Source organism: Hippopotamus amphibius, chromosome 6 (genome assembly GCF_030028045.1).
Source record: "Hippopotamus amphibius kiboko isolate mHipAmp2 chromosome 6, mHipAmp2.hap2, whole genome shotgun sequence".
Taxonomy (NCBI): Eukaryota; Metazoa; Chordata; class Mammalia; order Artiodactyla; family Hippopotamidae; genus Hippopotamus; species Hippopotamus amphibius.
The window spans coordinates 102,779,214-102,791,499 of record NC_080191.1 but is presented as its reverse complement, the minus strand read 5'-3'; the positions used below and the strand labels follow the sequence as shown (position 1 = coordinate 102,791,499).

Here is a 12,286-nt window from a genome sequence, read left to right as displayed (position 1 = left end):
GCAGAAGGTCTTGTCTCCAGGGAAATTCGGTTTGAATCCAGAGGGTCTGAATAGAATCTGTGATGCTGCAGGACACCTCAGTTGTGAGGGGGTAGACGCCACTGGATAACCATTAGGAAATCTGTCTGCCCTTGACGACTGCTTCTAGTGGACATTCGAGACCAGGCTGCCATCACCTCTTCAATGGCCTCTTACCTCAGTCGCCAAAGAAGAAAATTCAGATATCTTAATTTCAATGAGGGCATTTGATCCAGTGCTCAAGATAAATATAACCCTGTGGAGTACGGAGGTTTAGTGGGGAATGGTTGGCATTCTTTCTCGGTAAAGGCATGGGGAAAGTAGAGAGAGGGAGCGAGAGGGAGGGAGAGAGTGAGGGAGAGAGAGAGGGAGAGAGAGAGAAGGAGAGAGAGAGAGGGGGAGAGAGAGGCAAACGGCGTGAGGAAGACAAAGCTCAGATAAGCGAGGCTCCTTGCAGCCCTGCCTTGAGAACTTGACACTTTCCAGACCGCAGCCAGCATGGTTGTCCTTAATCCGGTGACTCTGGGAATTTATCTTCAGCTTTTCTTCCGCTTCATCGTGTCTCAGCCCACTTTCCTCACCAGCGTGCTCCCCATTTCAGCAGGTAAAGCAGGACCACCGCTTCCCTGTCTCCTCTCTGTCGGGCAGGGGAGGGAGGAGGACCGTTCTGCAGCCGTCTTTCCCTTCCCCTCGGGGTGGAGGGAGGCTGGGAGGGAGCCAGCCCCCAGCAGCCTCGGGTCTCCCGGCCGTCCTGTCGGGGCGCCCCTTCTGTCCTTGTCCCCTCCCGGCTGCTCAAAGTCACAGACCCTTGAACAGACTGCAGGGGTGCATTTTGGTCGGGAGTTGTGGGGAGCTTAACAGAGACAGAGAGGAGGGCAAGTGAGAGAGAAGTGAGTCCAGACGTTTCCATAAATTCTCCCCTGACCCTTTGGGGAGGGGGGGTGGCTTGGCCCACAGGGGATGCCGCGAGAGGGAGCCCCGTGCGTTCTCCCGGGTCCAGGGGCCCCTGCAGCCTCGGGACCAGGTCTCTTGTCTCTCCAGCCCCGTCCCGTTTCCTGCTGGGCTTTCTCCCAGAGGTGGGCTTCTCTTCAGCCTCAGAGGACGCGGGGAGGGGGCCGCTGGGCGTAGCCCTTGGGGGTGGGGAGGGGGCTCTTCCGCCCCAGCCTGGCAACCTCTCCCCGGGGGGCTCCAAGCTCTTGCCCCTGTCCTGCCCGCCCCCCGCCCCGGGCAGGGGAAGTATTGAGTTACCGGCACCGCCTGTATAAACCTTTCTGAGCGAACAACGCAGATGTTTCCGGAGCGCTTGAGGGGGGTGGACAGACCCCAGGCGTGGCATCCTGTCCCCTCACAGCCCCCTCACCTCACTTCGGTCACCCCTGGCTCTCCCCAGAGAACGTGGTTTAGCTCACATCCTCCAACAGGAATCTCAGAAGTACTGGAGTGGAGGCAGACATTTCTCTCCCACTGCCTTTGCTCTCGGGGGAGGGCACAGCCCTGAATGCAGTCCCCAGCCCACTCCATTCATAAAAACGGCTCAGCGACCTACTGAGCTGCCAGCGTTTGTGGGCCCTTGGCGCCGAGGAGGGCGTGGAGCTAATTATAAACGAGAGAGAGAGAGAGAGAGAGAGAGAGAGAGAGAGAGAGAGAGAGACGGGAGGAAGGGAAGGGAGTGTATGGAGAATGTTGGGGGGCAGGAGAGGTGGATGGTTGTGCTGCCACAGGTGTGTCCGCATGTCCCCCCCCAACCCCCCGCCCCGCCATCCCGCCCCCCCCAGTTCAAGTTGAGAGCACAAGCTTCTGGGAGTGAGTAGGTCATCATTCCTGATTCGGGGGGAAGCTTGATAGTTAGTTTGGTCTACTTGGTGGTTCTTCACCTTGTTTGGGCCGTAGATGCCTTTGAGAATCTGCCGAAGGTTCAGAACTCAAGGAAGCTCGGGCTTCTGGATCCAGCCTTGCCTCTGGGGGGCTCCCTGGCTTCTGGGAGGTGGTTGGCATTAGACTGCAGGCGCCATGTGGGCAGGGACTGTGTCTGTCTTCGACGTTATCGCTAGTTACCCAGGGAAACACTGGGTAGGGGCCCCGTAAATACTTGGTGAATGCATGAGTGAAGGAAGGAATGAAAGCTTTTCTCATCTGTAGAGTGCAGTCTGTCCTCATTTTGTACCACTTAATTTAGATACAGCTAAAATGGCTAGTGAGTTCTAAAAGCTGGAGGGAAGAGAACCTCTGATTTTCTAACTCCTCACCTTCGAGAGAGCCTCGGCATAGCTTAGATGTCTCTTAGGTAAGACTTGGTACGGACCATTCCAGTCAGGGTCACAGCAGGAAGATGTAACTCAGATGGTTCGAGAAAAGACTGGAGGGCTTCCCTGGTGGGGCAGTGGCTGGGAATCCACCTGCCAATGCAGGGCACATGGGTTCGAGCCCTGGTCCAGGAAGATTCCACTTCCCACGGAGCAACTAAGCCCACGTGCCACAACTACTGAAGCCCACGCACCTAAAGTCCGTGCTCTGCAACAAGAGAAGCCCGCGCACCACAACGAAGAGTAGCCTCTGCTCGCCACAACTAGAGAAAGTTCGTGTGCAGCAACGAAGACCCAATGCAGCCAAAAATAAAATAAATAAATACGTAATTAAAAAAAAAATTACACACACACACACACACACACACACACACACACACACAGACATCTTTAAAAAAAGAAAAAGAAAAAAAGAAAAGACTTGAATGAGGAGACTGCTTTCAAGGATGTGGGTGGGTTAAGGGAGCCAAGAAGAAAGGTTGAGAAATTAGCAACCTCAGGAAGCCTTTACCACCCCCATGCTTGAGGAGGCAAGAGGAGAAAGTGGGGAACTGGATCCCAGGGAGATTTGGGACCTTGGAGGAGCGGCTGCGGAGAGGAGCTTTGGTTGCAGAGGGACCAAAAGCAGATAGCAAGTGCAGAATACCTGCACTTACATACCCTGACTGCTCTCTCCTCCAATCCAACCACCTCTTGGCAGTGCCTCCCATGGGCCAAACCCAACCAGAAGCCAGGGCAGGGGAACCCCTTGATGCCGTCACGGGGGTCAGCCCCTGGCTGAGTTAAGGGAGTGGGAAATGAGAAGAGTTAGCTGACCCATCCGTGGGCACTTCCTCCTGAACTGCTAACTTCAGGTCTTCTGATGGGGACTCTGTTCTTTAGACATTTGGTAAAACAGTGGGTTTGCTCCAGGGGGAACCACTAATGTGTCAGCTCAACAGAGCAAAAAACATCTGCTTCCTCCTGTGGAATCACTTTGCTTGGTCCCATTCAACTTTTTGCCAGGGCTTCCTGACAGCACAGTTGGGATAAACTTATGCCCTGAAACGGGAACTGTTCCTTAATACAGGAGAACTTTAATCCTTTCAGAATAGTTGCTGACAATTTGACGTGAAATAGTCTGTGTTTGGAAGCTCATAGATTCTGACCCTTCTGCAGAAGCCCAGCTCTGTGTACATAGTGAAAAGTGCCACCAGGAAATCTTTTCATTCCAGTGGCCATAGCTTAGTGAACACCTACCGTGCACCTGGCACTGTGCTAAGTGCTGCAGGGGCCACGACAAGCAGGATGCAGCTCTACTCTGGGTGGAAATGCAGGTAGCACAGGCCCCAGGATGGAGGAAGCGCTCTTACAGGTCTGTGGGCTGGTCCTTTCCTCACTCTCTTCAGGAAAGAATGGATTGCAGCAAAGCCAGACACAGCACAGCTCTCTGGATCAGATATTCATTGCCTGGCAGCCTCCACTGTCGGGTCCCCGAGAGGACCAGAAAGGGAGCAGAAAGCATCAAAGAGGCCAAAATTGATGATATCGATCCCAGCACCAAAACACCTGTATTGGGTACACAGAAAACTAGCTCAGGCCTCACACCAAGCCTGTGAGCTCTTTTCTTCCTTTTCCTTTTCCTTTTTTTTTTTTCCCTGCGTTTGGGTCTTCATTGCTGCACACGGGCTTTCTCTACTTGTGGCAAGCAGGGGCTACTCTTTGTTGTGGTGCACAGGCTTCTCATTGCGGTGGCTTCTCTTGTTGCAGAGCACAGGGTCTAGGCACGAGGGCTTCAGGAATTGCAGAACACCGTCTCAGTAGTTGTGGTTCTCGGGCTCTAGGGTGCGCAGGCTTCACTAGTTATGGTGTGCGGGCTCAGTAGTTGTGGCTCGCAGGCTTAGTTGCTCCGGGCAAGCCTGTGAACTCTTATGTGGGGCACCATCCTTGCAGGCTATGAGAACAGGCTTCTTCAGGGTGGCGACTAGCACACTAGGTTGGGGAGGCGGGTTGTTGATTAAGACAGACACAGTGACCACCAGAACAACAAAGACAGGCGATAAAACTAACTTCAAGAAAAATGGTAAAGAACCAGGGCATAGTTCTGAGATCAAAAAGGATAGCCGATTGGAATTGTTTCTAGAGCCTCTGTCCTGTAGTGGCCCCGGAAGGTGCCACTGACTTACAGCTCGTTGACTGCTTTGCACTGTGATGAGCACGAATGACCTGGTGAAGGTGGACTTCGACTCACTTCATTTTGCCTAAGAAGGCAGAGATATGTCAGATATATATTCTATTGACCATGGCCCTAAAATTTAAGTGTTAGGAGTCTTTTTTTTCCCCCCAGTGGAAATTTGAAAATGAATTATTTTATTGAATGTGATTCTAGGTCATTTAGTAAATTGAAACTTTAATTTTGCATCAAGAAAACATCTTTATAGAGAGAGTCAGGACATGTTTACCAGGGAGCTTACACTTATACTGAAGTTTCGGTTCCCCTCAATTGCCTGGATCACTTCCAAGACCCATGGAAGGTTCCTGGAACTGGATAGAGGTATCCCCTGCTTTTCAAAAGCATGTCATTTTACTTTTACAAAAGACCTACATTATTACCTGTTTTCACTAACTGAAAGAAATATGAAGAGGATTTTTGCTTTAATGAAAAACAGGCAAGAAACATGAAAACAGTGTTCAGCATTTGTTTTGCAGGGAACCTATAAAGACAGCATGCACCACTGGCAGTGAGCGTGGCCCAGCTAAGCGCCTTCCCCAAAACTCTACTCAGCATCTCAGCATTGAGCCGCCATAGCTTTGAACTGTGTCTGTGGGCATCGTGTGCTTTATCTCCATTTATCCTGTGCGTTCGTTAGAAAGATGTGCCCTGAGATAATTGCTTCTTTGCTTTTTGCCATTTAAGCTTAGGAAAGGTTTCATAAGGACTAAAGTGTCAGGAGCCTTAACTTTGGTGTATTGTTGTAACCCTTGCTGGGCAATAAGCCACCCTGAGACTCAGTGTTTATTGTTGAAGTTCAAGTGTTTGTGGGTCAGCTAAGGGTCAGCTGATCTGGCCTGGGTTTGACAGGCCTGGGTGGGCTCACTGTGGTCTGTGCACTGACTCAGCTCCAGGGTCCGTCCACCGATGTGGCTCTGTCATTGTACAGTTTCTAGTACGTGGTGGCACAGACCCAAGGACAGTGATATCTATAGGACAGGCCTCTGGCACTCTTCAATCTCTGCAACTCTCACAGCATCTGGGATGGGTGTGGCCTCACTCCCGCTTTCCAGGTGGAGAAATGAAGGCTCAGAGAGGTTAAGTGACTTGCCCAAGATGGCACAGCTGATGAAGAGGACAGCTGGAGCCTGGAACCCTGCCCATTGACTGTAAGTCCAGGGCTCTTACCAATGTAGACCAAATCTGCTACAGCCCTGGATAAACAGTGATACTAGCTTTTGAAGTCCCGTACCCCAGCATCCGAAAACCCAGCTCCGGGTCTTTACTCTCTGTTCCCACCTGCCTTCTCCTCACGACATCAGTGCCCAAAGCGCTTAGCAAATGTCTGAGACGACGACTTCATACTGAAGTGTGCATGACTAGCTAGGGTACTGGTTTTTCTTTCTTTGGAGGTATTTGTGTTGTAACAGGAGTTGAAGATCTAAGCTAAAGGATCTTCTAGTAAGATGAGCTTCAACCAGGGCAGTTGGGGGATGAGGCTTCCTGGAGCCAGGGGAACCTGCTTCACAGACATTCTCTTCAGGGCTGTGAGCCAATCGACTCTCTGCCCACAGACACGTGTGGCTTCCCTTCTCTGACACAGGATTTCTCAGGCAGGCAGGAACTCTCCAGATGATGTTTGGGTCTGGGGCTCAGGACAAGGTGGAGAGAAGGCCCACTTCCAGTCCTGGAGAGCGAGATCACGTGGAAGCTTGTGTGTTCCGTCTGGGTGCTCCTATCTTCTCCTGTGGGTGCAGGGACGTGACCAGGGCACGCGTTTCCTGGCCTATGGGACCTGGTGTCTGGCCCTACACTCCCCTGACTGGAAGCCAGCCAGGCCACTGCTTGGGACCAGTTGTGTTCTTGGCAGTAGATTACGGGCCATTTATTTGTGTCTGATGCTGGTTGGCTATTGTTTAATGTTCCGTAATGTACTTCCCAGCCATCTCCTCCGATTTAGCTTCCCATATTTCCTCTGGATAATATAATCAGAGAGGCTTCTTAAATTAGAGGGCCCTCCAGGGTCCCAGCATGCCCACTTCACTCCATCCCAAGCCTCTGAATGAAGCACTGGACCCCTCTCCAGCTCAGAGAGGGGTGGGTGTGGGCGACAAGGGCTCTCTCTCCAGAGACCTGGGCCAAACCCCGACGCTGTCACTCACCACACCCAAGCCCGCCTTCCGCAGACCCACAACCATACAAAAACGACGCAGCTCCGGAAGGAACAGAAACTCCTCTGACTTTGATGAGTCACCAAGTAGGTTGGACCCGTCTTCTTGAAAGACCGCTCATGTCGTAACTGCTGTTCGTATTGCTCTTATAATTGGTACCAAGTGCCCCCAAACCCCTTATTTTGCCAGGTTTTTTCACAGCTGCTGTGTATTTGCTCTTCACAGTTGTCCCTGCTGTGGGGGGTCTTGGGTTTGAATCCTGACTCTGGGTGATTGTGGGATGCTCATACCATGATTGTGGCGTGAGCCCCAATGCTCGCATCTGTGAAATGAGTGTAATAGTCTCACAGGACTGCTATGAGCATTTATCCGTTCAACAAACATTTAGTAAGTCCCAACTCTGTACCTGGAACTGGGACGCAGCAGTGAGCAGACAAAAACCTCCTGCCCACAGGGAGTTCCTGTCATCACCCTGCGAAGACTAGTCTTCTGGGCCCAAGGGGCGAATGAAAGTCCCTTACAGCAGAGCTGGAGCCCACAAACCAGCTGTCCAAGGGCTGAATCCAGTCTTCCTCTGGAGCTGTACTCAGGCTTCACGTTGCAGTACTGAAAAAAAAAGAGACAGAGAAAACTTTTAAAAAATTGGCTTGGTTGCTAATATTTAAAACTCAAGTGATTTAACAAATTTCTTTAAATGTATTTCTTTTTTTTCCCATAAATTTATTTATTTATGCCTGTGTTGTGTCTTTGTTGCTGTGCGTGGACTTTTTCTAGTTGCAGTGAGCGGGGGCTACTCTTGGTTGCAGTGGGCAGGCTTCTCATTGCGGTGACTTCTCTTGTTGCGGAGCACGGGCTCTAGGTGCACTGGATTGAGAAGCTGTGGCACAGAGTTGAGGGCTCTAGAGCGCAGGCTCAGTGGTTGTGGTGCACGGGCTTAGTTATTCTGCAGCATGTGGGATCCTCCTGGACCAGGGCTTGAACCCGTGTCCCCTGCCTTGGCAGGCAGATTCTCAACCACTGCGCCACCAGGGAAGTCCCTAAAATGTCTCTCTGATGTTTCTTGAAAATCAAAAAACCTCTTGGAAGCCAGGGCAACCTGGCAGTCCTGCCCCACATCCTGATACCACAAGGACTGCCTGGCGTGGAGCAGCTCCTGGGTCCCCACTGCACGCTCCCGCCTTACACCTGGGCTGCCTTCCTCGTTACCTCTGCCCGTCTGGACCCATCTGGGCCAGAAGCCCTGCTGGTTTGGACCCTGCCTCTTCCCTCTTTAGCAGTCTAGGAAGTCCCAAGCTCTGCAAAGGTCAGTTTGAAAGTTAATATTCTAGATCAGTGGTTCTCAAACTATAACACTGCTTCTCCCCAGAGAGACATGAGAATCACCTGGGATGCTTTAAAGGCGTCCAGTGTCCAGACTGAACAGACCAATGACGTCAGACTGTCTGGGGCATGGCATGGGGCACTGAGAGTGCTGACAGCTGCCTGGGATTCTAACGTGCAGCCATGCCTACCTGTTATTATAGCTAGCATCAGCACCACCTGGAAGGTCTGCTAAGACAGACTGCTGGCCCACCCCTGGAGCTTCTGATGCAGTAGGTCTGGAGCGGGCCCATGAGTTTGCATTTCTAATAAGATCCCAGGCACTGCTGATGTGGCTGGGCCACGGGCCACACTTTGAGGACGACTGCTCGAGTTTGCCTCTGAGTTCCTGTATTAGTTTCCTGTAGCCACTCAGTGGTCACACTGCCTCCTGCTCCTGTGTCAGTCTTCCTCTGCCTCTCTCTTATAAGGACACCCACCCAGATAATCTCCCCATCCTACGTTTCTCATTTTAATCCCACCTGCAAAGTTCCTTTTGTCATATAAGGTAACTTTTACAGGTCCCAGGAATCAGGGTCTGGACCTCTTTGGGGGGCATTAATCAGTTATTGTCCCACAATTGCCTTTTCCACTGGGTTGTGTCCCCCGCGTGCGTTCTTCGAGGACATCAGGATCAGAGGCACCGGCGTGTATACCGTCATCATTTGCATCCCTTTCCAGAGCGGACCCTGAGACAAGGATTTGGGTGTGAGTGTTTGGGAGGTGACCCCAGTCGGGCACTGGGAAACCGAGACAGAGGAGGGAAGACCGTCGGTTCTGGGGGAGTCCACGAGCAGATTCCTGCTGTGGGCAGCTGGGGCTCGGATCTCCTGGGACCTCCGGGAGACAGGGGACTGGGTATTGACGCACCAGGTCCTGGGGACATGCTTCTCCAGGCAACTTCAGTGGCTGGAGAAGCCCTCTGGCATGGTCCCAGGTGCTGGTAGTGGGAGCTGGAAGCCGCAGGGCCTGGTGAGCGCCGAGGGCTATGGCAGGGAAACAACAGCACCTGCCGTGGGTGTGCTAAGAGAGCAGCTGTGGTCCTGCTGGCGCTTACGCGGTTGCTTGGCCTCACTCTCACCCCTTCTGTGATCCTGGAGCTGGGTTCCAGTAGTTAAGGGAGCCCCCATTAACACTCATAAAGCTGCCTTGCATAGAGCACTGCTTATTTGTTAGACTCTCCGTGTACCTGACTTCCAATCTTCACAACAATTTCACAAGACGTTAGTACCCGCATTCTACCAAAGAGGCTATTACCATTCAGAGAGGTACAGTCACTTGCCTGAGGTCACACAGTACCCGGGCCAGAACAGCCAGTTAGTTAGGAGTGGGATGTCTAGTGCCATGCTGCCTGGGTTCTAATCTTGTGTCTCCCTTAGCTTTGTTATGTTGAATAGGCAAATGGCCTTGTACGTGCCTCAGTCCCCCTGCCTGTAAAATGGGGCTCAGAGTAGGATTTCACTCACAGAGCAGTTGTGAAGATTAAGTGGGCTAATTACGAACACAAAGAACTTTGAAAAGTGCCTGGTGTGTGATGTATAAACCTTTTCTCTCATTATTTCCAGAACCTCACAGTTTCTCTCCACATATGCCAGGAGGTCATGATTTCCCCTAACTTGCATTTGTGTCAAAAGGCAAAAATCCCCAATACACTACAGACAATAACTTTTTGCTTAAAATATCCAGTGGGTTAAGGCCGTAAGAGGGGCTCAGCTTTTATCCATGTTGCATTTGTGAACCAGTCCGTAAAGCAGGGACCCATTGACCAGGGAGGGAGGCCCTTCTCTTGGTGACCAGCTTTCCCAGATGGCTTTAAAAATACACCTGGCCCTAGTCCATCTCCCCGCCCGGAGCGTTTGGCTCCATTCAAGCCCGCACTTATGTCTCCATGGCGACCAACATAAGCACACGTTGGAGGCGTGTACTGGGAACTGCGACAGCTGCAGGGGAGGCCTGGTGGCTACCGAGGACTTTGCGCCATGAACCAGCTGAGGTCTGAGAAAAGAAAAGAAGGAAGCACGAATGGGAATTGGACAGGTTCCTCCCCTTCTGGGCGTCTCCACTCCTTTCCCCACGCATCCTGTTGCCACTCACCTGGCCTTCTTGGTTTCTTTCTGAGAAGTCTGGAGAAAGCCCTGGAGCTTTCCCGCTGCAGCTGGTAGCTCTCTCTTGGGACACATGCTCCAGGAAGGACCTTCTGGGCTCTCAGACCCATTGTGGGCGTCTCGGGGAACCCAGGAGGGTGGGGGATGGGGTGATGATGGCCAGCCTACCTACTTACTTTACTGTGACTCAGGGTTTGTTTAGGGTTTGAACTTGTCCCCTTTAGGAGGGGCCTGCCAGCTGCATCATTATTGTTGAAAACTGAAACCAGGCTGCCCTCATGCCCAGAGAGAACTGGCTTGGTTTCGGAGATCATCTGCGTTGGACCTCACAGGGTCGCCCCCCGAAGGCCTCCAGATTCTCTGTGGTCATCCAGAAACCAGGTTCTCCGCTGTTGAGATTAATGTTCGGGATTTAGGGCGGGTTCCAGGCAAGGATAGCCCTTTCCCTCCCGTCCGTCTTCCTGAGAGCTGTGTCGGGCAGGTCGAGGTGGGGAGAGTTAATGGTGGGGCTGAGTGTCCTGACGGCAGGCCATGGGTTTGGCTGGCATCCCTCCACGCTCCATGGCTGCCTGTGAAATGGGCACTGGGAGGCCGAGAGGCTGTCTGGACAATTCAGGCCCTGGGAGTGCTTTCCCCAGAGTCTGAGTAAATGATTTCTTTTCTTTTTTACTCTGATATCCGAGTTGACTGCCCAGCTCTCACCTCTTCTGCTGTGCAGCCAGGAAAGAGAGAGGGCACCTGCCTGACCGGCATGGGACCTGCTGCTCAGCTTCTCTCATCAGGTCCAACTAGCAGGTGGCAGCGTGCGGACAGTTAGCGGGCTTGGCCATCTACCTGTTTACTAATGTTCCCCGAGAGGCGCTGTGGTGGTGCTAAGACACCGAGGTGGAACTCGGGAAACCTGGGTTCTCTCTCTGACCCACTGCTGACTCTGGGACACGTGTACTGTTGGACCAGCTATTTGCTCTCTGTAAGACTCAGTTTCCTCATCTGTAAAATGGAGGGATGGACCAGATTCAGAAGATCCTTTTAGCCGTAGACTTTCTCTGACTTTGGGGCTCACAAGTCGCTTGCTGATTTACAGGATTAGCTTGTCCACAAAGAAGTGTTCTGGGCACAGGTTTCTCTTTGGAGCACTGGCACCTGAGAACTCACGATGTGGCAGGAAAAGGCGTGGGTTCGCGTTCAGACAGCTCCGGACTTGAGTGACATCTTCGTGACCCACTAGCTGAGTGATTGTGGCCAAGTGGTCTTGGCTCGTTTTCGTAACACCTCAATTTCCACCTCTGTAAGATGGGAGCACCTGCCTCACCAGATGGCGGTGCAGTAGGTACAGAGCTTTGCACTGCGCCTGGAACACAGGCGAGCTCTCAGCTACTGTTGCAACCGTTATTCCAAATGGCAGTGAGAGAGTTGGAATCCAGGCCACTTACCTCCTCCTGGGATGACTCGTTTCTGCTGTAATCCCACCTGCTCTTATTCAGTGGCTGGGGAGGTTTGCTCCTGGTGGTCAAGAGTCCAGTCTCAGAATTCAGAGTCTTCATCGGAAGCCCGGGCTGAGGGGGGACCGTCACATTGCGTGGGCTTTGGAACTGCAGATCTGGGCTCAGAAGCCCAGCTCCATCGGACCTTGACTGTCAGAGCCTCAGTTTTCCTCATCTGGAAAAAGGGGGCATAGTAGAGGGTAATTCAAAGGGTTGTGGTGAGGATCAAAGGAGGAAGCATGAGAGGGCTGGCTCTGAGCTGGTAGCGTGTGCGTTCGGCATTTTTTGTGCCTTGAGGCGTGATGCCGGACTTTCATGTTCTAGAAAGCATGGGCTCACACCTGCACACCTAGGGAGGGTGCCTTAGCTACAGAGTCCTGAGCTGATGGGCAAAGTCCACCCACAGGCGCCTCCCTGAGCTGTGAGGGAGAAAGCTCTCGCCTCCCCAGATGGAGTGAGCGCACTAGGAGTCCCCAGGGCACTGCAGGCCTGAGGGCAACTGGTGGAAGTTGTGCAACCCTGTGTGGAACCAGCTGGTAGACAAGTCACTTCCCGTATCCAATTCATCTGAGTCAGGAGAGCGGGGTCCTCTGTCCACCTGGCATCTGCTCTGTATGGAGTAACTTGCCCCCTTCAAAATGGACAGCAATGCCAA

At 52.4% G+C, this 12,286-nt stretch overlaps 1 protein-coding gene across 2 annotated transcripts in view; it reads left to right on the top strand.

Annotated features, from left to right (window-relative positions):
* The first annotated feature begins 516 nt into the window (after positions 1 to 516).
* COLQ (collagen like tail subunit of asymmetric acetylcholinesterase) overlaps positions 517 to 12,286 on the top strand; it is a 62,863-nt gene continuing 51,093 nt past the window's right edge. For both annotated transcript variants that reach the window (XM_057740307.1, XM_057740305.1), the window contains exon 1: positions 517 to 622. In XM_057740307.1, the coding sequence (XP_057596290.1) occupies positions 517 to 622 (106 nt within the window). The remainder of the gene's footprint in view (positions 623 to 12,286) is intronic.